Source organism: Lepisosteus oculatus, chromosome 7 (genome assembly GCF_040954835.1).
Source record: "Lepisosteus oculatus isolate fLepOcu1 chromosome 7, fLepOcu1.hap2, whole genome shotgun sequence".
In the NCBI taxonomy this organism is placed as follows: domain Eukaryota; kingdom Metazoa; phylum Chordata; class Actinopteri; order Semionotiformes; family Lepisosteidae; genus Lepisosteus; species Lepisosteus oculatus.
The window spans coordinates 19464577-19488839 of NC_090702.1; the positions used below are offsets into that span (position 1 = coordinate 19464577).

General features: G+C 35.5%; 1 protein-coding gene across 15 annotated transcripts in view; it reads left to right on the forward strand.

Annotated features, from left to right (window-relative positions):
• The window catches only part of ppfia2 (PTPRF interacting protein alpha 2), a 299302-nt gene extending 275488 nt beyond the window's left edge, over window positions 1-23814 (forward strand). For 5 of the 15 annotated variants that reach the window (XM_015352820.2, XM_069192236.1, XM_069192241.1 and 2 more), the window contains 12 exons: window positions 560-641; window positions 3857-4057; window positions 9439-9501; window positions 12422-12451; window positions 13395-13570; window positions 13702-13799; window positions 14368-14543; window positions 16143-16211; window positions 18645-18804; window positions 19272-19328; window positions 19989-20077; window positions 22575-23814. In XM_015352820.2, the coding sequence (XP_015208306.1) occupies window positions 560-641; window positions 3857-4057; window positions 9439-9501; window positions 12422-12451; window positions 13395-13570; window positions 13702-13799; window positions 14368-14543; window positions 16143-16211; window positions 18645-18804; window positions 19272-19328; window positions 19989-20047 (1171 nt within the window). In that variant the 3' untranslated portion in view covers window positions 20048-20077; window positions 22575-23814. The remainder of the gene's footprint in view (window positions 1-559; window positions 642-3856; window positions 4058-9438; window positions 9502-12421; window positions 12452-13394; window positions 13571-13701; window positions 13800-14367; window positions 14544-16142; window positions 16212-18644; window positions 18805-19271; window positions 19329-19988; window positions 20078-22574) is intronic. The other 10 variants (XM_015352825.2, XM_015352826.2, XM_015352834.2 and 7 more) reach the window with 6 other exon arrangements.
• Window positions 23815-24263: the final 449 nt, after the last annotated feature.

Here is a 24263-nt window from a genome sequence, read left to right on the forward strand (position 1 = left end):
TTTTAACTGTAGTCATAGAAAGAAAATGTCATCAGAGTTGATCAAATATTTAAACTTGTAATTATGTTGCCTCAGTAACAGGGCCATCAAAAAGAAAGCTTATTCCATGAAACATTTTATATTTTAAAAGCTATGAGTAAATACATATTTCACTACTTAAAATGATTTTGTACACGTAAAAGGATGCACATTACTACTGTAAATAAAAGCTATAATTCAAACTAGAGGGCATTTTTAATTGTGTATTTCCCATTTTAATGCTAGAAGTGTGTAGTTCAAAATATGCAACAAATTTAGCCATATGACATACAGTACAGTATGTTGCTGGTGTTGAACTGCATCATCACTGTCTCCATAAAGTGATATTATATGTAGAATTGCAGGTGATTTCCATGTATGTACTTTAGAAAATAATAACATAACAATTATCAGTTGTCCCCTTCAAAGGTACTGTATTTTTTCTGTCCTGTCACAAGATAAAGATTAATTTTTTATCCGTTTACATTCAGTGGTGTGGGGATTTTTATGAAAAGAGTGAAGAATCTGTTTTGCTCTACAGGCATGAACTTCTAGAGGAGGCCCGCAGGAAGGGTTTGCCCTTTGCACAGTGGGATGGTCCGACAGTTGTGGCTTGGCTGGAAGTAAGTGCTTGTGTGACAGACAACAGAAAAGAGACTGCATGACTTTGAGTAATTTAAACCTTAAGATGTCATGGGAGTCAAAGGGTATATTTTATTCTTTTTTTAAAAAACATTCAACTTTAAAAGTTGTTTCATTGCTTTCCCTAAAACAAAATGAGCAATTTTGCATAAGCGAAATTTAACTCTCTCGTACAATATTACATTTCTATATTACATTTCTATCTTGAGTTCAATCTTATTATTTGTCACAGAGTTTTCCAAGGTAAATACCATCTCTCGTTTTGCTGAGAATGTTAAGGTCAGATGTGTTAATTCAAACCTATTCATGGACATTAATAGTTAAGAAGAATTGTGGAATGTCATTTTCATTAAAATAGTATTTTTCAGTATTTGAACTGTACTCATAGAAAGAAAATGTCCTCATAGTTGATAAAATATTTAAACTTGTAATTATGTTGCCTCAGTATCAGGGCCATCTGTGTGCTGCAATATCCAAAAAATGTATAATCAGCAATGTTTTAATGTTAGTATTAATAAAAGTATTGACAGTTATGATGTAAATGGTCTGTCATCTAGAAAAACCATAAAAAATATGTTTAAAACATCCCACTGAAATGCATCTATACCGCTGTCTTTGAAAGAGTTCCACAAACATTTAATATTTGTATGTCTAGCATCTTTCACAAACAAGAAAAAGCATTAGATAGATATGTCCAAAGCACAATATTGTACTCTAGCAGTACACAGGACTGTGTATAGTCCCTGGGGCCCTTAAATGGACTAATCTCCTAGAAGTGTCCCTGATTAGAATGATGCACAAGGGCTGTCGAAATGTGTCATTGGGTCTTGTGGCAACTGTGTGTCTTAGTGATCAGAAGCAGACCCACAAGAAGTTTCCACCGATCAAACTGCCATCTTTCAGTCAATTAATAGCACCATCTGAAAGTCGTGTATACAGAAAATCTTGATAATCAACAGAACAAATTAACAAATTTAGTCAAATACACTATACTGTATGAAATTAAGGTATAGTACATTTAGTGTGCAAAAAGCACCAAACAGGCTTACTCATTTTATAGAGAAAGAAATCTGTGTCTTTTTTAAATTTTACAGAAAGTCTACAATAAGGCATAAGTTTTATTTTTGTTTTCAAATGTAATTTTTAATGTATGCTTACCTCTTCAAAACTTGAAATGCTAGCATACCATCTAATGCAATGCTTGATAGCTACGCATGTTTTATAAAATAAATAGCTTAGCATCATGTTTTTCCTTTAAAATATGGCACATTGTACAGCTGCTGTTTGGCAGTTACAGAGCTGAGGCTGTGAATAAGACAGAGGAAGTGTTACAGAGCCCTGAGTTTAGCCAAACCAGCTGTACAACTGTTTCAGAAAACCTACAGCATCTTTTTTTTTGCCAAGCCAATTTTAATGCTAAACAAGACTGACACCTGGTGGTTTGTCTAGGGTGGTCAATGACTTTTTAAACTTTACTGGAATGCAATAGTCCTGCTTTATATATAATGAAAGGATAGTAGTGAAATTATGCCATTAAAACGACAAATGTGTCTGTTAGAATGATGAACTCACATTCATTTTAAATACAGTACACCACATATTAACACCATCTCCTATTTATTTTTCTGAAATTCTAAAACTACGTCACGGCATTCAAATGCATCTGGTCCTGTAGTTCGTTATTCATGTAAAATAGTCCTATCTTCATGACAAGAAAGTACAGATGTATGTGGTTTACAGGCATCAATGGATTTATTAAAGAGATTAATGTTCTAGGTTCTAGGATGCTGACATGAAATATTAGGATGAAATGAACATTGTATTGATTATAACCAGTTAATGAATTGTGAGAAGTCCATTTAATCTGTACAGCCTGTTGGATCTACTTATTATAAATGAAGGTGATTAGGCAAGTGAGAGAACTACACCAGAAACCTTTGTAAATGGAAAATTTGTGAATGGGGGACTTATATTTTATGGGTTATGGTTCACGAAACAAACATTTCTGTATTAATATTTTTGTTATAACTGTTAACTATTTTAGAAAACTGTTAGCTGAATAAACAGTTGAACTGAAAAGTGTTAACTGAATAAAACATACCCCATGCTGTACTTCTACATAAACATACTAAATGTTTGCTAAGCAAGCTATGCCTTTGCTACAGAGACCAATGCAGGCTGTGTGAAGCAGATCTATGTGATGAAGGTGTGCAAATGGGTGACTGCTGCATTTACAGTACACTCACGCTGAGTAGATCATGAATTTAATTTTGGTTCGCGAATGCAGAAAAAGGTGATCACAAAATAATTTTGTACTAAAAAGGCTAAAAAGTAAATATTGAACTTGTGAATATTGAAGTTTTACTGTACACTTAAAAAATAAAAATAATAATAATTGCTTACACTTATAAAGCACTTATCTGGACACTCCACAAAAAGCACTTTACAGGTAATGGGGACTCTCCTTCACCACCAACAATGTGCAGCCCCACCTGGATGACGTGACAGCAGCCATAGTGTGCCAGAAGGGTCACCACACATCAGCTATCAGTGGGGAGGAGAACAGAGTAATAAAGTCAATTCATAGATGGGGAATTATTAGAGAGCCTTAATTGGTAAAGGCCAATGGGAAATTTGGCTGGGGTTATACTTCTTCTCTTTTCGAGAAACGCCCTGGGATTTTTAATGACCACAGAGAGTCAGGACCTCGGTTTTACGTCTCATCCGAAGGACGGCGCCTTTTTACAGTATAGTGTCCCCATCACTGTACTGGGGCATAAGGACCCACACATCGCCCCCTGCTGGCCCCACTAACACCTCTTCAGGCAGCAACCTAGGTTTTTCCCAGGAGGTCTCCCATCCAGGTACTGACCTTCTTAGCTTCAGTTGGTTGCCAGTTGTGAGCTGCAGGGTGATATGGCTCCTGGTAATAGCTGAAAATATTCTGCACAGGATATTTTAAGTTGCATAATATCACACATTACTTTTTTGTATCATCTGCAAAGTGTGGATAAGAGCTTGAAGCTCATAAGACCTGAAATGTCTCTTGGTGCTACATGCATTATTCTATTTAAACTACACTACATTTATCAGATACTGTTCTACTTCATGCACTTACAGGTGAGTTCAATCTGCCATATGATCCCATCACTGTTCTTCAGCTAACTCCTGTTTTGCTTCTGGCTTGTGTGTCCAGCTCTGGCTCGGAATGCCAGCTTGGTACGTGGCAGCCTGCAGAGCCAACGTGAAGAGTGGTGCCATCATGTCCGCTCTATCTGACACTGAGATTCAGAGAGAGATTGGCATCAGCAACCCCCTGCACCGCCTCAAGCTGCGCCTGGCCATCCAGGAAATGGTGTCACTTACCAGCCCTTCGGCGCCACCCACCTCCAGAACAGTGAGTCACTCCTTAGCCTTTAAGTCAACATTAGGTGAAAGGTTTGGGTTTCTAACACAAGGTGATCAGTCGCTACACTCTAGTACAGTCCTTTGCAAATACTGTATGTGTTCTGATCGTGAAGTACTTACTGTAAGTGTTTGTTGGCAGCCGGGTTATGAATAAAGGCTCAGAATACTGGCATAGTCTCGGAGTAGAGAATTTGGTCAGAGATTCTCAGTGGACCTATGATTGCTGCAGTTTTAGTCTAAACCTTTAAATTGAATATCAGGTTATTTAAAGTTCAAAAATGAAAACTGGCTCCTTAATTTGGAAGAGCTGTCCATGTGACCTCTAAAGAGTACAATGGAAAACCTATTTTTATCTCAAGAGTTAGATAACAATACAACTCTAGAAATTGTTTTTATCTTTGTGTTATTTTTTTTCCAGTACACTCACAATGTATTACTGTTACCAGTATTCTCAATATCAGAATTAATTCATTCTAACTTAATATACTGCTGTTAATGTTCCTTTTGCTATTGTAAGGGTATCTTTGTGACAGCAGTTTAGGATTCCTGTTAACTTTTCGATGCTACTTCAGTAGTACACAGCAGTTTTAATTTAGAGAAAATTTTGTGTTTCATAACATAATATATTCTTGTTACACAAAAAGCTAAAAACTAAACTAGTACAATTAATTACTAGTAAAAAGGATGTTTAACATTTCTCATCCTGCATTGAATCAAGGTTAGAGTTAAACAATGTGACAAATATTTTTTTGTAATTCAAACAATCTCTTGTGTCACTGGTCATTCAGATACTATGCGATGTCTGTGCTGTTTGGGACCTAAAATAAGACATTTTATATGTATTTTAAAAAATAAAGTATGTTTTTCTTGCTATTTTTGTTTGAATTAACTGTGCTTACTTACTGTGTGGAAGGAACCAAGGACTTCCATAATGATAAAGAGATTAATTCAAACAATTTACACTGAGGATATTAGGGGTTGGGTGGCATAGTGGCACAGTAGTTAGAATTGCCGCCTCACATTGCTAGGGCCCTGGGTTCAGTTCCTGGGGTGCTCTATGTGTGGAGTTTGTATGTTCTCCCCAAGTTTGTGTAGGTTTCCACTGGGTGCTCCAGTTTCCTCCCACAGTCCAAATACATGATAGTAGGTTAACTGGGTTTGGGGAAAAAATTGGCCCCTGTGTGAGTGTGTGCATACTGTACCTGTGTGTGCCCTGCAATGGACTGGCATCCCATCCAGGATGTATCCTGCCTTGTGCTCATTGCTTGCCAGGATAAGCTTTGGTTCCCCCACAACCCTGTATTGGATAAAAGAAACTGTTGATGAAGGTGTGTTGCAACCCTTGAGCCTCCTTCAGATCCAAACGTGAGGTTTTTCACATACTGTACTTATTTGAGTCAGTGTTTAGGCAGGTCATCAACATCATTCAGGAAAACAGGCAGTTAAAGAAGCTATAAATGGATTACTCCTCATTCCTCCATTTTCTGACAGGTATTTTGCTGTAAATTTAAGAAAAGCCAAACATCATCAATAAGCAATATTTGTGAGGGGTAGCTAAGACCACAAGGCATATTTGATATTTCATACTTTTATCATCTGGCAGCAGAGGAAGTTAGGCATGATGCATTAGAATTCTTCTAAGAGGACAAACACTTTATTGAAAATAGGCTTTGCTTTTTTATCTACAGTATGTAAGATAAGGATTAAGAAATTGGAAAATCCAAAAGAGAACCTCTTAAGATGTATTATACCAAACTGAAGCTGGTATTAAAGACACATCTTCTTCATCCTGTTGTTATCTTCTTGTGTCATATTACTTTAAGATCATTGAAAGGCAATGCTCGTGGTTTTCTAGTGTTGTCATGGAGATATTTATTACCTACAGGTGGCACTAAGTGCACTTTCAAGAGCAAAGGCAATTTCCCTACTGCCACTCCTTCCTATCTCTTAAGCAAAGAAGACTAACTAAAAGCTTAATTCTTTTTATACAACTAATTTTAGACTCACTCACATTTTGATGCTTTATTATTTTTGTAAAAATATATTCTACATGTTAAGATTAAATATTGAATATATATTGAAATAAAGGGGAGGTGAATAGTATATCATCCATCCAAACATTTTCTAAGTGCTTTATCCAATACAAGGCTACAGGGGAGCCTGAGCCTATCCCAATAAACAATGGGAGCAAGGCAGGCTACACCCTGGATGGAACACCAGTCCATTGCAGGGCACACAAAGACACAAACATGCACACACTCCCACCAGGGCTGGTTTTCCCAGAAGCTAATGAACATAATACCACTATATCTTTGGACTGTGGGAGGAAACCAGAACACCCAGAGAAAACCCACATGAACACGAGAAGAACATACAAAGTCCACACAGATTAGCACCCCGAGAAATTGAACCAAGAGCCTCAGCACTACTCACTTTGTCACTTTGCCACCCAATAGTATATCAAATAATCAGAATTAACCTTGATTTCCACAGAGTAGTAGAGTTTTAGAATCATTATATATAGTATATTGCAGTACACACTAGGCAGTGAAATCCCATAAAGAAATTCTCTTTTATTGTGAGGTTTGGTTTTTCAAAGTAAAGACATAGGTTCCACATTCTCTTCAGAACATAAAGCTTACATCAGGTCTTGGTGGGGCAGAAGATTTAATGTAGTTTGTGATCAAAAGTACAGTATAAGACTGCTGTAGAGAACTTCAACACAAAAGATGATTTTTTTTTCTTTTGTTTCCCCTCCATATTCAGTACCTTTTATCTTTTTGTTAAATATTATTTCTGTTTGAACTACAAATGTGCATATTTTTCTTGTATAATTTATATTTACATTTACAATTACATTTTAAATTACTGTAAGGCAGGTAATCAGATGATGTTACAGTATTTCACTTGTGGGTTGGAGGTATAGTGTTCATCTGGATATTTTTGCCATGTTACCAGCAAAAACATAATAATTACACAAACTATTTGAAAAGCTGGTGTAAAAGCCTTTAATGTCAAGTCACAAAGTTTTTTATGCTAAAGGGTATTGTTCATGATTTATATAACTATTGAAAGATCACAATCCGTTGTGATGCTTCAGCTTCTGAGAAGAGCTTCATAAGAGAATATATCCGGCATATATTCAAAACAGATAATGTAGCTCAATTAAAATAATTGGTTATTTATCACCTTTCCCTGAACTTCTTTATTTATGGTTCTCCCATGAGGCGTCGGTGTCATTGATAATAACGTCCCTGCAAAGTCATTGCAGTTACCTCCAAATTAATTTTATTTTTTGTTAGCACAGCAAAAGTGAAATGTACTGAAGCAGCATAAACAGTATATATATAATGCAAAAGGAGTTACTAATGTCCTATTATTATCATTGCCACTGATTTGCAATGCTTAGGTGCTTAGGTGTACATTTTGTGTTATTTTTAGAAATTCATGTCAACAAGTCTGTATTAAGAAGGGTTTAAAGTAAACTTGGTTTATTTCCATATTTTATTCTGCATTTTTGCAATAATTAATATTAAAAAATATATATTATAAAATGAATATGTAATGTATAGATATATACAATAGATGGAATTTTATGTTCCTGGTTTAAACTTTTTGTATTTTTTATTGCCAAAGGGGAAAAAAGGGAGCTGAATGTAATTTTTTTATCTGTGGTCTGAGGTTTACAATATGTGTGCATTTTAGTTTTTAAAAAACAAGGCTATATAAGGTCCTGTCGAAAAAAGATCTTTCAGTTCTTCCATATTATATGGTAAAAAAATAAGTTATTTCTTTGGTAATTAATTTTGTTTTTTTTATTTTTGGGTTATTTCTATTTTTGAAGCAAATGACAATAGTTAATGGTTAACTGCTATTGATAAGATTCTGCTAAGTAAAATACTTGCCTTTCAGCAAGGTCTTCAAAAATATAAAATAAGCTTTTGGCTGATAATTTTCCGTTTGTGAAATAAAAGAAAAGTACTGTGCCACACTGTCAGACGTCCTTGGCTGAACATTAGCTTTTCTCACCTCTTGCTCAGTCGTGACCCCTTCTCGCTGTGATGAAGACATGGTGTTAAAGTGAGCTCTGCCAGTAATGATGTGACTTTTAGTACTGGCTGAGAGAGAGAGCAAATGAATATTTTAAAAGGGAGCAGTGGACTTTGTCAGTGCAATTCCAACACCATAAAACGCCCCACTGTGACGATCATCTGTCTCTTACCTCCATGTCTGGCTGCTGCCAAGTTTTGATTTGAACTCAATTGACCCTTTGGTCTCAGGGAAACTGCTTATGAGACAAAAAATGAACAGTGGACAAGGGGAGCTCTTTTCTTGTTCTCCACTGAGACTCATCGGCAGCCCATGCACCTGTGAACCTCCCCAAAAACAAAAGAAGAAACAAAATATGATCAAATGACATTCTTTTGTAACAGTCACTAAAGGGAACACACAGAAAAATATGTATGAATTAAATATATTTTTTTAAATCTACTTACCTATCTGCCATGCACACCTGTCTTTTTCCCTGTGAAAGTATGCTTCCAAAATGCTTTACATGCAACATGTAACAAAGCATTTAGTTTAATTTTTATTTTTTAAAATTAGATTGGTTTCTCAAATCACAACAGTATCACTACAGACTCTTACAAGCAATTACTTCTGATGTTATCAAAATCTGATTTTACTTCTGATTTTATCAAAATCTGCATGCATGCATTGATGATGTTTCAAAAGTGTGAGATTCAAAGGGTACAATCTATTCAATTAATGCCAGTTTTAGGACAGGAGTTAAAATATTGGGTCCTGGTTTCTCAAATCATAACCATATCAGTACAGACTCTTACAAGAAATTACTTCTGATGTCTAAAACAAATGTATGTCTCTTTGCTTCAAGCCACAGTACTGAAAGCTATTGTTGCACATCAGATCTCAATAAAATAATATACTGACACTTGTACCATGGAGAAAGCACAGATTTCCTAATCCTCTAAAATCTTGTGTATTTGTCTGGAAGCTTTTATTAATAATTACTCACCTGTTTCTTCCTTGAGTTTTCTCAGTTCCTTTACTGTTCCTATGGATATGTGTCATGTGAAAAAACTGGCTAATTTTTATGTTTTAAATAATAGTTAAACTTAATATCATAGAACAGTATGTAAATGTCTAAATGTACATAACACATTAGTCAAGCATTGCCACTGAAATCTGTTCTTTAAAGTTGATTAACTTACATGTCCTATTAGGGCAAGAATGCTGAATTTGCTGACAGTGATGCTATAACACTGTTGGCTTACAGTGGTGCTGCCTTTCTTCTTTAACACTGCTTACCTCCTGTGGATTGCTGCTGTCTCTTGTGGGCTCTCCAACTAGCCTTCAGGCAATGTCTGGGTGACCCACGAGGAAATGGAAAACCTAACAGCTCCCACGAAAACGGTTAGTGAATTGTCATTCTACTCTCCCTGCTTTCATTGAGGTCTGGTATTGTTCCATCCTGCTCTGCATGCATTCTTTGTTACTGCTGGTGCTCTCCTGTGGTCATAATAAGTCAGTGTGTGAAATCCTGTCTTCTTCCATGATTCCTTCAGCATCACGACAAACATTTGGTGGGGGTGTGTTCAAAGTGATCCTAGTTTATAACCAATCACTGCATTTGGACACTTCTACCAAGTGCTAGTGAGAACATGAACCTTGCAATTTTACAAACAGGTTACGTTTTCAAATTCAGCAATTATCATCATGCTCTTGTTCTTAGAGCCTCATTCACAAAAGGTTCTAATGTGATTATAAATGCGTAAATCAAAAATAAGGGCCTTGTTATGAAATATTGGAAACATTCATAAAAAAATCTATGACTATAAGGTGTACCTAAATAATGTGTGTGCACATTTGCATGGACAAAAGTTGGATCTACTGAGCTGATATCTCCTGTAAGAGACTGCCACACAGCACACATAGGAGACATTCTTTGTATGGGTTGTAATGGTTATTACCAGGCCTCTGCATACATCTTTTGCATATATTTACCTAATATTTTAGAATGAGGCCCTCAAAGTCTTAAATCTTAGAATGCACTTTAAAAGGTTAAGAAGCAATTACAGTAAACCCTTGGTTTAATGGATTTCACTTTAACAGACTTTGGATTAAATGGAAAAAATATGTTAAAGGGGAATTTTGTCTGTAAAATCAAAAATACCGGGCTTTACCCACAGTAATAGACACAGTAAAATGCAAAAATATTAAACAAAAAATGGCAGATTTTGTACAACATACCCTTAAATAGATCTAAAAGGCATGACTATTAAAAGTTCCCTATAGGTTAGGGCAAATGGTACAGAGATAGGCACATACGATGGGTGTTGCTGTATAGTACAGTATATTTACTAAAGACACATTTACGAAATACAGTTTATATATTTATTATAAAATTAATTTTCATTGACTGTGTTAATTGCAATTGTTTAAAATATATCTAGTGCGTATACAGTGTACATAGTATACAGTACATATATTCTGGACAATGTTTTTGTGCTGAAAAAAACATTATTCTTGAATTACTGTATAAGACATTTCTCCCCCCAGTTATTCTGTTAAACCAAAGATAAACATCTTTGAAAAATATATTAAGCATAGGTAATGTTTTACTCAAATTGTGTATGGATCAAGGATGTTCTTCCATTTAGCCTGTACAGAGTTTGCCCGAACAGTGGCATTATGTAGTTATGGTTCATGTTGGCATACATGCTCATTCAATTCGTTTTGAAAACTGTAAGACAGGCTTCAGATGTTGCATACAGGGATCATATTAATTCCAGATTGAAGCTGGAATTCTTAACTGATCCTCTGCCAAACAAAGACCAGTATTTTCATATTACATGTTGGGTTCTGTGTTGGGTTCTGTGTTAGCTATTGTATGTGAGGCCATTGCAGTCTGCATGAGCTATGGAATAAAGTCTACCAGCATCTGGAATACTATAAGAGGAAAAGTATCCTGGGCTTGGTTTATTTCATAAAGCAAACACTGCAGTCAAAATGAGCAAAATTACATTGTATTCTTAAAAGCCATACATTGTATTCCTAATTTCAACAGCTGGTTATGTCTCCTGAGCTTCTTTATAATAGGACATTTATCCAGGTATACGTATATTGAGATAAGAAAACCTACAGTGTTGAGCCCATACACTGTACTTTTCAAATCAACAGGTAAGTGTTTTCCCAAATACAAACTATAAAACATAGCTGTGTCTTCAGAATCTATTGAAAACATTAAAATAGATAAGGGTGTGTTGTAAAGTGGCATGTTGGTGCAGTGATGTGCGTTGCTGCCTGGGGTGCTACCTGTGTGGAGTGTGTATGTTCTCCCTGTGTTCGCATGGGTTTCTTTCAGGTACTCTAGTTTCCTAACACAGTCCTAAGACATACTGGTACTGTAGGTTAATTGTCTCCAGGAGAATTGCCCTTAACGTGAGTGTGTTTCGTGTCTGTGTGAGACCGGTGTCCAGTCCAGGTTCAATCACCTTGTGCCATTGCTTGCCAGGATAGGCTACATCACTTGTACAGTATGTAAAATTAATCATTTCTATTACAGTGTGAGTACAATGAGGTCATTTATTCCTCATTCATATTTCTAGACTGTTCAATACAAGCATTTCATGTTTTATGATATATACAGGAGCGTGATACTAATAACCTATCTTATTTTATTTTATTTTTTTTAAGTAGTAAGGGGTAAAAGGAAGAATGTATTGCCATCATAAGCAGAATGAGAAATATAATTATACAAACTGATATTCTCAAAAACCTCTAGAATGCAAAGCAAATATGTTTCAGCAATGGTCCATCAATGGAGAGAATTCCATTGCTTTCTCGACAGTACTACAGAACAAAAATGAAAAAAATGAAAGTTTATAATGTCTTTTCTATCAGTGCTGAAGTTCACAACACATTTTTGGTAATATATTAAACCAGAACATTAGTAATGGAGCTTTCAAAAGTGAATTGTCTAGTGATCACAAAAGGGGATGTTGTTTATTTAGAAATTAACCTTATAAATATCCATTGTGTTCCACAATGACTTTAGAAGTGCAGCAGAAAAAAGGGGATAATGCAAATCTTCATTAGACCAAGTGAGATAAAAAGTTAGATATTTGAAATAATGTTTTTTTTTTAATGAAATGCCATTTAAAATGAACTATAAGGCTTCTGAAAAGATGCAGAAATATTAGGGTAATATTTGAGTTCATGAGGTGTTTCCATTAATTTGGAAAGTGACTGAGCTGATGGTAGCTATTAACTATTCTTATTTTTTTCTCTTTGTATCTTCACCTGTAATGTTTTTTTACAAATGCTAACATAGAAGGAGTCAGAGGAGGGAAGCTGGGCTCAGGTAATGTACCTCAAACATTTTGCTATTTCCTTTTTATTTTTTTCTTTCTTCTGAAGAAAGTAATTTCTTCCTTAAATGTTATGCACTTTCAATTCAATTCAACTTTATTGTCATTATACTTACACAGGTGCATAGTACAGTGAATGAAGCCGCTGCGTTCATGCCCGTCGCCATTTTATTTTGTAGTATGTTTTGATTTCAAACAGTTGATTTAGTACCCTATTCATGTAATGTCTTTAAAAAACACTGCTTTAAAAAAGTTGAATTTATATGTTAGTTTCTTAAATCGAATATAATACGCCAGTTATGATACACATGTTCAAGGTGTCAGACTTAAATCTGTGAATTGATTACAGTAGTTTTAAATATGCTGATAGTAGTTCCATGGTAATGTGTATGCTATTCTCAGTCCTTTCAATAAAAGTTGCCAGTTCCACTTCACAATCAAATAGATGAGACTGAACTGGAAAACTGTACTTTCATTTCTATGTCAGGAAACACTTTTAGAACCTTTATGCCAATCATCTATCTCTTGCTGGAACTTGATGAGATTGCTACTGAAATACCAATACACTAATGTAGCTTTACATCACTGTGGCATTTTTAGTTAATTTTTTCCCCTTCTTTGTCTTGGAGAGGATTCCAGGGAAAGGTAAGGCAGACCGAAAACGGAAGATTGAGGTGCCCCTGCCTTTATGCCCAAGTCGTGTATGGGATTATACCAAGGTCAGAGGCAAAATAGATAGACAGATAGATATAGAATGCCATTAGTAGTAGTTTTGAATTAGATGTGTCTCATTTTAATGAGTTAGCTCAGTAGAACTGTAGGAAATAGTGTATTCACTGAATGACCAATAGGAGACAATAGTCCCCACCCTTCTCCTGCAGAGAATCTGATGTTATAACTGGAAACTGAATACTATTATGTACCATTCTTTTGCAGACACTAGCCTATGGTGACATGAACCATGAGTGGATAGGCAACGAGTGGCTACCAAGTTTAGGATTACCTCAGTATCGCAGCTACTTCATGGAATGCCTGGTGGATGCCAGAATGCTGGACCATCTAAACAAGAAGGATTTGAGAGTGCATCTTAAAATGGTTGACAGTTTCCACAGGTAGCTCAGTGTTTTCAGACTGTAGTTTTGATTCCTGGTTTTGTTGCTGTCGATTTTCTAGACATTGACGTTTTAATGTTTATTCAATGCTCATCATTTCCGACACCTGAATTGTATTACTGATTTAACAGGACTAGTCTGCAGTATGGGATTATGTGCTTGAAGAGGCTGAACTATGATAGGAAAGAACTGGAAAGAAGAAGAGAGCAGAGTCAGCATGAGATGAAAGGTGCTCTTAGAGTTTAACTTTTTGTGACCTGATATTTTGTTTTTACCTTGTTTTATTTCTTTTACAATTCTATTGATTTTCTAATCTATATATACAGTATTATAATAGTGTCCGTTTTTTTAGTTTTTATAATATCATGCTTACAAAAGAAATCTACAACTTTTATATGCTTTACTTGAAGTAACCCTATCAGATTTGGTCTTAGAAACAATACAGTAAGTAGTATAATTAATAGTTAAGAATATCCTTTAGTTATCACCAAATAAACCTCTAATTCTCAAAATGTGCATATCATTTTGAGGTCAGAATAGCTGGCACTTAGTTGATTGCTCATTATTGACTAGGTGTCAGATCTCACATTTCTTAGAAGACATGTACTTAGAAAACTACATATCTTTTCCATTGCTAGTCTATAAACAAGTCTTGACCATAGGCTACAATATCATAAAAACATATAGTGCGCTCATGTTGTTTTTTTGGCTCTTTACCTTCAAAGCCAGTAAATACAGCATAAACCATATAAACTGAATGGTAATTAAAATGAAAATGTTTGACGCCTCATTCACAGATGTTTTAGTGTGGAGCAACGACCGTGTGATCCGCTGGGTACAGAGCATCGGGCTGAGGGATTATGCAAACACTTTGCTTGAGAGTGGCATTCATGGGTCCCTTATAGCTTTGGACGACAATTTCGACTACAGCAGTCTAGCACTGTTACTACAGATCCCAAACCAAAACACTCAGGTAAATGGTTACTACCATTTAGATAGAAAACTTGTAACTGTGGCCATTTTTCATATCTCTGTGCTAATAATATAGGACTGAAAAACTCTTTGTTGTTTTTAATATCTGTGATGGTTAAAAAGATTATTTCTTCTTGTTTGCCTGTAGATTTGAATTAGTCACAAGCATCCTTTCATGCTTGTATCCCTCAGTTTGATACAATCAGTTGCCAACAGGGCAACCATGGTGTCCTTTGACTTTTCAAATTTTAGTTATAATAATCCTGTCAAATCAATTTGATTTTGTTTTTTTTACTGAACACAGTTCAGAATAAAGGCAGAATAAAGCCCAGATAAAATGGCTTGCAGTCAGAAGTTACAAACCCACCATTTTATGGCAGCTCACTAAATTCTTCCTTCCTTCTATGACTGGGGATGCCTGTAATTTTTGCTTAAGACCATCTTAGAAAGGAGGACTTAAATAAACATTTAAACATTAATGTATGATGAGGAACTTGTCAGTTATGACTGGGTCATATTCAGAATGTGATTTTTTTCATATTTATATATTTAGGTTTTTGTATCAAGTACACTAACGTAATTAAGCAGATATGACAAGTAAATTCATTATAACACTTATCATCATCAGGGAGTCTACTATGAAGGTCACAGGCTAGTTGCATGTGTGAACATTGTTGGAAGCAATAATCTCTGTACATCGGTGACACACACTTTGTAAAACTTCATGTCACACAACATTGCTGTGTTATGGGATTCTTTCACAGAGCCTGGATAAGGACATGCCTGTTTGCTTGTCTTAAGAATCCTAGATGTTGTACATTTTCTCAGTTCATCCCACAGCAAATTGAGAAACTGGATTCAATGGGGCTCATCTGAGGATTGAGGTCCCATCCCTTTGGGACCTCTCAAAAAAGCTGTTGTTAAATAAACGGGATGTGCATTGTCCTGTTGCAATGTTGCCCTATCAGGATCTGTCTGCAGAAATGACAGCAAGTGGGGTTCTAGGTTTTCAAATGATTAAACATTTCCACCCCTGGTATAACACTTGGATTCCCCCATCAGCTGGTCTGTTGTACACAACCAGCTATCAACATATTGCCAATTTCAGTTGTACTTTAAATTTCACTGTATTATAGGAAACAGCCATCTTAGTGAAGCTCTAATGATGGTTAGTTTAGATTTTAATGGGAGACTATAGTTCTAAAAACTGTTCACATGAGCAAACCTATAAAAATGACAAGAAGTTATGTTATGCTAAATAAATGATCCTATGATCACTGATTACTGTGTATTTCAGAAAGCTTTCTGGACTCTCCAGCATTTTAACACTAATATGCAACCACAAACCTTAAAGTTTATTTTGTCCAGATAAGAATGACCATATTTGAGTTTTGTTTATGAGTGCCGAAATCCGCACTTAGTTTACATAAAATCCTGTCTTAAATTAAGTTCCGTTGGGTTCTGAGTATATTATACATATATTCCTGAATTCATGGATTCTTGGAATTAATTCCGATTTTAAATAGCCTACTCCAGATGAAATTGTTTTAAAAAACTTAAGCTCGGTCTTATTCATTTTCCTTTTATCTTGACAATCCAGGCACGACAAATCCTTGAGAGGGAGTACAACAATCTACTGGCTTTAGGGACAGATAGAAGACTTGATGAAGTAAGTATTATTGTATTAATCCTCACAAAATGGTTCAAGTTTAAGTACTGTAGCTGTGTCAGCATGCATTGTCTATAAAGGAACAAGTAAAGGTTTATTCCATGCTGAAAAACACACACCTGAAGAAGGCTCCACAGCCAAAACGTTGTTTCCTTTCTTCTCTTTTCAGCATGGAATAAATGTTTACTTGTTCCTGAGGGCATTTTAGACCCCTATACTACCTGCAATGATGGATGAATATTATTGTTTTACTGTTTATATCCCCTTGGTCTTGGAGAACTTTTGAAAAGTAATACTGAAGAAATCAAAGTAGAGATGTGGTATCTGGTACATCACAGCACAAATGCACATATTTTATATTTCATTATGCATGCAAATAATGCTAGAAAAACAAGGATATTGCTTTAAGATGTTTATTGTTTTACAGTTAAGCAGTATACTGCCAACCTGGGCTAAGTAATACCTTCATGGTCCATTACACATAGAGATATTGGGCTGCTGTGGAAAAGTTCATTAGGAAATTGTTTTATTTGTCTTTTGGTGCTATTTAGAGGAACAAACTAAGGATTTTTTTAGAGTTGTCTTAAGATTGTATGTATCAAGTCCAAACAAAGTAAAACTAGAACTTTCAGTGTTTCCTTATATACTAGTTTTCTAGGATGGAGTTTAAACATACCCACTTACCTACAATCTACCTAATATATAAGTATACACTGGCACAGGTTTTTATGGTTTTATTTTTCTAAAACAGTGATGCTTTCCTGTTAAAAGCACTACTGATGTCTGGTGACACTGTTTGAAACATATATACACCCATATTTGCATTGTATGTGTTTCATTCAGATAAGTTCCTTAAAGTGTCTTATATACATTAATGATGTATTTATGAGCCCTCCAGATTTAGCATTTTTCACAAGAGCACAATCATATTTTCCTATTTGAAATACTTTTTCCTGAGAAAGTCTGATGGCCCTATACAATCACAGCATTATTGCAATTGAACCATTTAATGTAATATATGTACAGTACAGTTTTTTTTCCCATTAATGTAGTAAATTTCTTTATCAAAGGCACCTTTTTATAATACAAGCTAATAAAAATAATAATGTTTATCATCCATATCATCAATAAAAGTACTCAAATTAACAGAATGAAGTGCTTCTTTACATTGTACAACATTCTTAAAGTAAATGAATGGGACAACTTAAAATAATATTAATATGTACTAATTGGAACAAATTCGTACATGAGATCTTTATGAACTACAAATTAAAGTCAGTGGGCACCAGAGAGATGGGCAAGATGAAGGCCAGGATGGGTACAAGGGAGAGAGATTGGGCAAGTGTGACTGGCAGTGCCATCTCTATGATGGAAGGGCAGATATGGTAAATGACAGGAAGCAGTGAGCCATTGATGCAGTGGGTGAGAACTTTTTCCCAGTTTGAAACTCAACAATGAGATTCTCATAGAAAGTTGAGCAAGCAGGGGCAACAGAAATATTGTACATCAGGAAGGGGACAGCAGAAATCTACCATCAGTACATTGTCCAGAAGGTCAAGGTGAAGTGACATAGAATGAAGAAAAGGTAGCTGGTGTGGCTGCATTATTTGAGGAAATCCTGGTTTTTGCTGAAGGCTAGAGAGTCTAGAGAGTGAGAAATAGAATAGGTGGAAACAATGTCTAGTTCAAGACAATTTCACAGCTCTGGTGGAAGACCAGAGAGAAAGTAGAAGGTTACCACATCAAGCTACCCAGTCATGATGTTGAAGCTGATAGTCTGGGTCAATGACATACCAAAAGCTACCAAATGGGCAGATTACTGAATAGCCTCCTTTCATCGCAAACCTTTATATGTTTAACAGGAAAGATATGAGACTGGAGTTCAGATGAACACTGGTTATATATGACATGAAACCAGAGGACGTTAAAAATAGCAGAGATTTTTATAATCTGCAAGTACAAGAACAACTGACTTTAGGCTGAAAAAATAAATGTAAATATTGTGATAAATGAAACTGTAAGGCAGAAGGCAGGATGCAACAAAGTTATCTGAGCAAACCATTTAGAGTTTAAAATACAAATTACGCAAAAGGATCAGGAAATGCAACATATTACAGGACACCTAAAGTAAATTGCAGTACAGCCCACCTACACTGAACAGCATAAACTGCCATATTTTCAACCACAAATAGCACTCATAGTATTCATCTAGGTTCTTATATAACCAAAAACCTGCTACTTAGTAACACTCTTTGCAGCACCAGAATTAATCAAATCTAAGATTCAGTAATAATGAGAATGTGCTCTATGGATTGACACAGCTATTTTAGAAACTAAATTTTATTTTTCCTCAGTTGTATATCAAACACAGTGACTCTAACAAAGAAACTATGTAGGAGAGATGTGTATATCACTTCTGACTCTCACCTACAGTGCGATGACAAGAACTTTAGACGAGGACCTTCTTGGAGAAGACAGTTTCCTCCACGGGAAGTCCATGGAATTAGCATGATGCCCGGATCATCTGAAACACTGCCTGCTGGTTTCCGCCTGACCACCACATCAGGACAGTCACGCAAGATGGCATCAGAAGGTGAGGGGAGTTAGCGTTGACATCTTAGTTGTAGCATGCACAGCGGTTCAATTTCAGTATTCAGCTGTAAGTTGTTCTGACTGATCAAGAACCCTTAGTGCTCCGAATCCAATACAAAAAACGTTCACTATAATACTTACAAAAAACAAATAGTACAGAGAAAAAAGAAAACTACCGACTTTACAAGACACATTCTTAACATTGTATGTAGACATCATGCAAACATATAGTAATGCATAAAGCTTACATGGCAATACTGATTTGTGAAACAATTTTTATTCTACAGTGTCACCTGAAAACTGAAACAAAGAAAAGAAAATGATACCAGTTAACATTTCCTTTAGTGAGATCGAAGAGATTATAGTTGACAATTTTGAGTCTGGATTTCAGATTAGCATCTGTACATCGTGCTAGGGCATTCTGACTCTGTTTTTGTTGTTCTGTTTTGGTTTGGTGCTGCATTATAGTTCTCTTTGAGGTGTTGGATGACAGTCCTGAAGACTTGTTAATGGACTGGTGTCAAGGTCAGGTATACCTACACAGTACCAGGGCTGTCTTTCCAGCTCAGTGATCCTCTGACCTCTGCCCCCTTGGTCTCTGCAGAGATTTTTCCGACATCAGCCTTCATATTCTCATCTGTCCTTTTTGTGCCCTGTGAGCTGAGACTGTCTTGTTGAAGTGTCCATAGGAGATCGTTGATGTAAGCTCTTGAAATGGTAATCTCACAAAGAGCTGTTCACAGAAAACGTGGAAAAGGAAAATTTGGGATTTGTGTTTCTTCAAACCTCTCTAAACAACTTAAGGTGAACTACTTGGTCCTAGCTAAGACATGTTTTCAGTGAATCCCTATGTCCTTTAAACTACTGCATTTTATCACTCTCTTGTACCCTTTCTTGTGATTCCCCACAAATAAAGATTAGCTTCAAACCATGATTCATGTTTTAATAACTTCAAAATTGACCCCTCATTCATGGCTCAAAAATTTCGGAATGATCCTTCACTCTCCCTCTCAGAATCTATGACTTCCTCTGGCTGGAGTGAGAACATGGATGACATTTTGCCTAATCATGTTATGTTGTACTGTATATATGTACCCTACCCACATTCAGCTGTCCTTTTCCCAGTTTCCGTCCATGGGGTGTGTCACAGATAACAGTGGATTAAAGCCATTTTGCATTTTGCAGTTGCCTCATCAGCAGTGCAGCGGCTAGACAGTTCAACTGTGCGGACATACTCCTGCTGAGGTGCTAACAGAAAAAAATGGCTCTGAGTTGTAAGTAAAGACTGGGTGTGGGGGGGGGAGGGCTAGTATCATTAAACAGAAGCCAAACAATTTGGAAATTATTCTTCATAAGACGTTATACCTAAAGCTAAACAATTGCAAATATACAGTTCATAAACCGTTATCCAAAATGGAAGATGGGGGGGTTAATAAGTCAATTAATAACATTTTCTGGTACATATGTTCTATTTTATTTTAAATTAAATTAAATTTTTTAATATACTATTAAATTCAGAGTAAATTAGAGTAAAAACAACATACAGTAGATATTTGCAAATAAATAATTAAAAAATCAAAAAAATGTAGTTTGCTGTCATTTGCATATGAAGAAAGTGCTGGAAACTGGAGTGTATTTTGACACCTTTAGAGGCCTTGGCAGTCCTTACAGAAAGTACTATACATGGTTCTTCTTTTGCAACAATGAATTTAGATAAATTTCTAAAGCCAAAGACAGTGGAAGCGTTAGTTGTTTTGCAATCGCAGTATGTAAAGTTTACTTTTAATGTTTTAAAAAATGATTTAAAAAAGTGATTCTGCTTTGAATAATCATGCTTTGTGTTTTCTACATTCATGTTATTAAGTTGAAAACACTTGACACTTGTATACGTACAGGAAGTGAAAATACCACTACGGTGTCACTTAATACGGAGCTGGGCCACTATGTCTGGCCAGTATCTGATGTAGCATTTTGCAGGAGGAATACAACAGGATTCTTCCATGATGAAGTCAATAATCTCATCCCTGGTTGACTAAGGTGGCAAACACAAACTCAGGTGTCATTTCAAAATATAATTGACATTGACAGTTTAGCCAGAAATGTTCTATTCAAATTAATATTCCACTTTCTACAGTGGTTTCCCTTGCTAGAAAATGTAGGTTCCCCTAAGATTAAAAAAAAGATACATCTTCATGCTCCAGTAAGCCCTAAGGTATTGGGAAAATGGTTCTGGTAAGTGACATGATCACGTGCTGCATCTGAACCACAGCAAATGACATATAAAGGAAAACAAACTGGTTTGAGGTTGAAAGATGTATCAGTCGATCAGTTTGTTTCAATGAAAATTCAGGGAGTGTTTTCAGTATGAAACAGATGAAAACTGTTTAGAAAAAATAATAATTATTTTTTTGCACTGCAGTTTAGTTACTAGATAGGAACATTTTTAGCCTTAATGGTGAAATATGGAATGTCAAAAATAAGGAAATCTGCAAACAGTGCACAGTTTTTTGTGTGGGTTACCATTCTGTGGAAATTGCAATAAAAAGCAGGGATTCAATTTTCTATGAGCCCTGCCTGTAAGCCAAAGACATGTCTGTTTTTTTTTTCTGACAGCTTATATCAGTGCATTTCCAAAATGTTACAGTATGAGCAAAATGAATGTAATCTTTTTTTAATCTCAGGTCCCAAGGCATGTTACTCACCACACACAGCTGCCACTGGCTGGTGAGAACAATGAAGCTGATGCAATGCAAAGAACTGAGGGGATAGAAATCATGCCTATAGGTCGTGGAATTTTAAAGCTCCGTTTCTCAAGGGATGAAAGAGTCCCCCAGCACCTTACATTTTCCTTCAAATGACATCTTTGGTTTGCTCAAAGAAAAAGAAAAACTAATCAGATTTAATTCTATACTTAGATGTACTTAAGCACAATGAATGAGTATTGGAGCCAACTGAACGTGTTGTATTTTTAACACCTCTCAATGTATTGACTAGTTTCAGGGTTTGTATAAATCAGTGGTTTCCAATCCTAGTACCGGAGAACCGATGTCTGGTCATTTATTCTTCAACTGAGCTCTGAATTGAAAAGGCTACTTTATCCCTTTAGTTGAATTTCCTGCTTAATTAGACATCTTTAATCCATTTGTGAACTTAGCCATTTATTACATTGCTGCATGTACGTTATGGTGAAGACATTTGCTAGTTAAGTAAGTCCTGTCTTGTATCTGTCTAACAGCTCTTAAAAGGTGACCAATACTGATGTCTGGATTGGAATAACATTGTTCCATTGTTCCACTATTCCATTGTTTTGGTGTTTGTTAGCAAACAACATATACTGTAATTCCTCTCCATAAAAGACATTGTATCTTTTCTAGATCCCAATTTAGCAAAACCTATTCTTTGTCTAAAATAGGATCTTCTTTTATTTTTACCCTGCAGTAAAGTACAGAACTGAAATGTGAGTTGAATAGACTATGGAGTTAGTGATCAGCTGTAAACTATGCTGGAGGGATTGATAAGGGGAAACATCATGCAACTGAGATATTAGGTTAAGAACAACATACCCTTGTTTGTAATTAGCAAATATTTCATGTGTTTAACTGCCAATCAAATTTTGGGAAAAACCGACTGAAAAGGAGGTTAAGTGACAAAAATTCTGATAACTTATCATTGGGAAGACTAACTAAAAGAGCTCATTACCTTTATAGATAAGAAACCTCTGGAAAAGAATTAGCCAGTTTTTAAATCCAAAACCTTATTTTTCTATGGTAGGTTTCTCCATGTCAGTGGTGTCTGGATCCTTCTCTTCTGCTCGATGAGGCTCCTTGAAGTCTCCCTACTTTGAAGATCGTCATCTGAAAAAAACTAGATGCACTGCCAGGAAACACTTAAAAAATAAACTAGGGCCATCTACAGGACAAAAAGTTAAACTGTCCTTTCAGCAGTTAATAGCCAAGTCCATGTAACTGGGCACCAACATACTGTAAGGTGCTACAAAGATACTTACAGACCTGTCATATTGTTGCAGTTTCTACCGTTTTCTTGTAACATACTAGTTGATATTATGTACTGTGTATGTATTTCTTTACAGGAAATATGTAGGGTCTTTGTAAATGAATATAAATATGGCAGTTTTTATATATATAAATTATATATACATGGGGTTTGTGAGAATACCCTGATGTCATTTCCATGTTTAAAGATGCTGCTGTTTGTACCTTTTTTTCATTAAACCATTTTTACAAGTCATGTTTTTCATAGTGGTCAGGTTTCCAAATTTAGCAGTGATAGCACCTTGAAGAAAAATAGCTTTTAAAGCTGGTTTGATACCAGTCATAGCACTGCATTATCTTCAGCTGTGAAACCTGCCTCCATGTAGTGTACAGTCCTGTGAGTTGTTGCTAACTTTAACCAGAAGGAAACAAATCTTTACTGGAAACTAGGATTTCCAGGAAACACACAGCAAAGCACTGTGATTTTTAGTCCCTCCATCTAGCAATGTACACTTAATATTTGCACCTTTAGCTATGGACCAAGATATTTTTTTTCTGAAGCACTTGATGGAATTTCATTTTTTAACTGTAAGATTCAGTAGATTGATACAGGACTTTTTCATTAATGTTTCACTATGTTACAATTAAATAAAAGGCAAAATAAAATAGGATCACCGTTACCCTTTGAATCTTCATGCTTTCAGCTGAGCTGTCTTTTTTTCTGTCAACTTCTACTGCTGAAATCACTTTATCGAATGAAATAACTGAAAGACAGAGCTAAACTTGTAGTGTGTACAGAATATATCAAATGTAATAGTCAAGAGGAATTTAAAGAAAAAAAAACCTATTGCTTGTTGTGACTTTATTTAGTGTTGCTATGACTGTTTACTCTGTTTCTGTATGAGTTTTCAGAGTGATCTTTTGGAATCTTTCCTTTCCATAGTTGCTAACTCATTGCTGCTTTATCTTAGCAAAACACCTGTCTTTTAGTTATTTCTACAAGTAGTTTGTTCTTGATTTTTTGTCAATGTTTATTTTTTCTTTGCACGTACAGAAAATCTTATTTGTTTTACTTTGTGTCCATTTTTATTTATTATTGACTGTTTTTCGGTCAAAAATAAATGGTGATCTAACAAATTTACATTGTCAATAAAATACTGTCAAATAGTGTCAACTGTACTTTTTTTCTGCACAATCCAGCAGTTATTTTCCTCAAAGTACATTATATGTGAATTACATTACACATCAGAAGATAAAGCAGTTATGGACTACCTTCACCACAGATATAGAAACAAAACTACAGTGATTTAGGAATAAAATACAATTTAAGGAGGATCTTCCTGGAAAATGTGAAACATTTAAACATTTATGTGAAATTCATTAAGATGTTTGGACTTTTTTCGATAGATGTATCACTTCTTTAATCACCCTATCTGTCAGCAAAATATATAATGTACAATCTGAATTA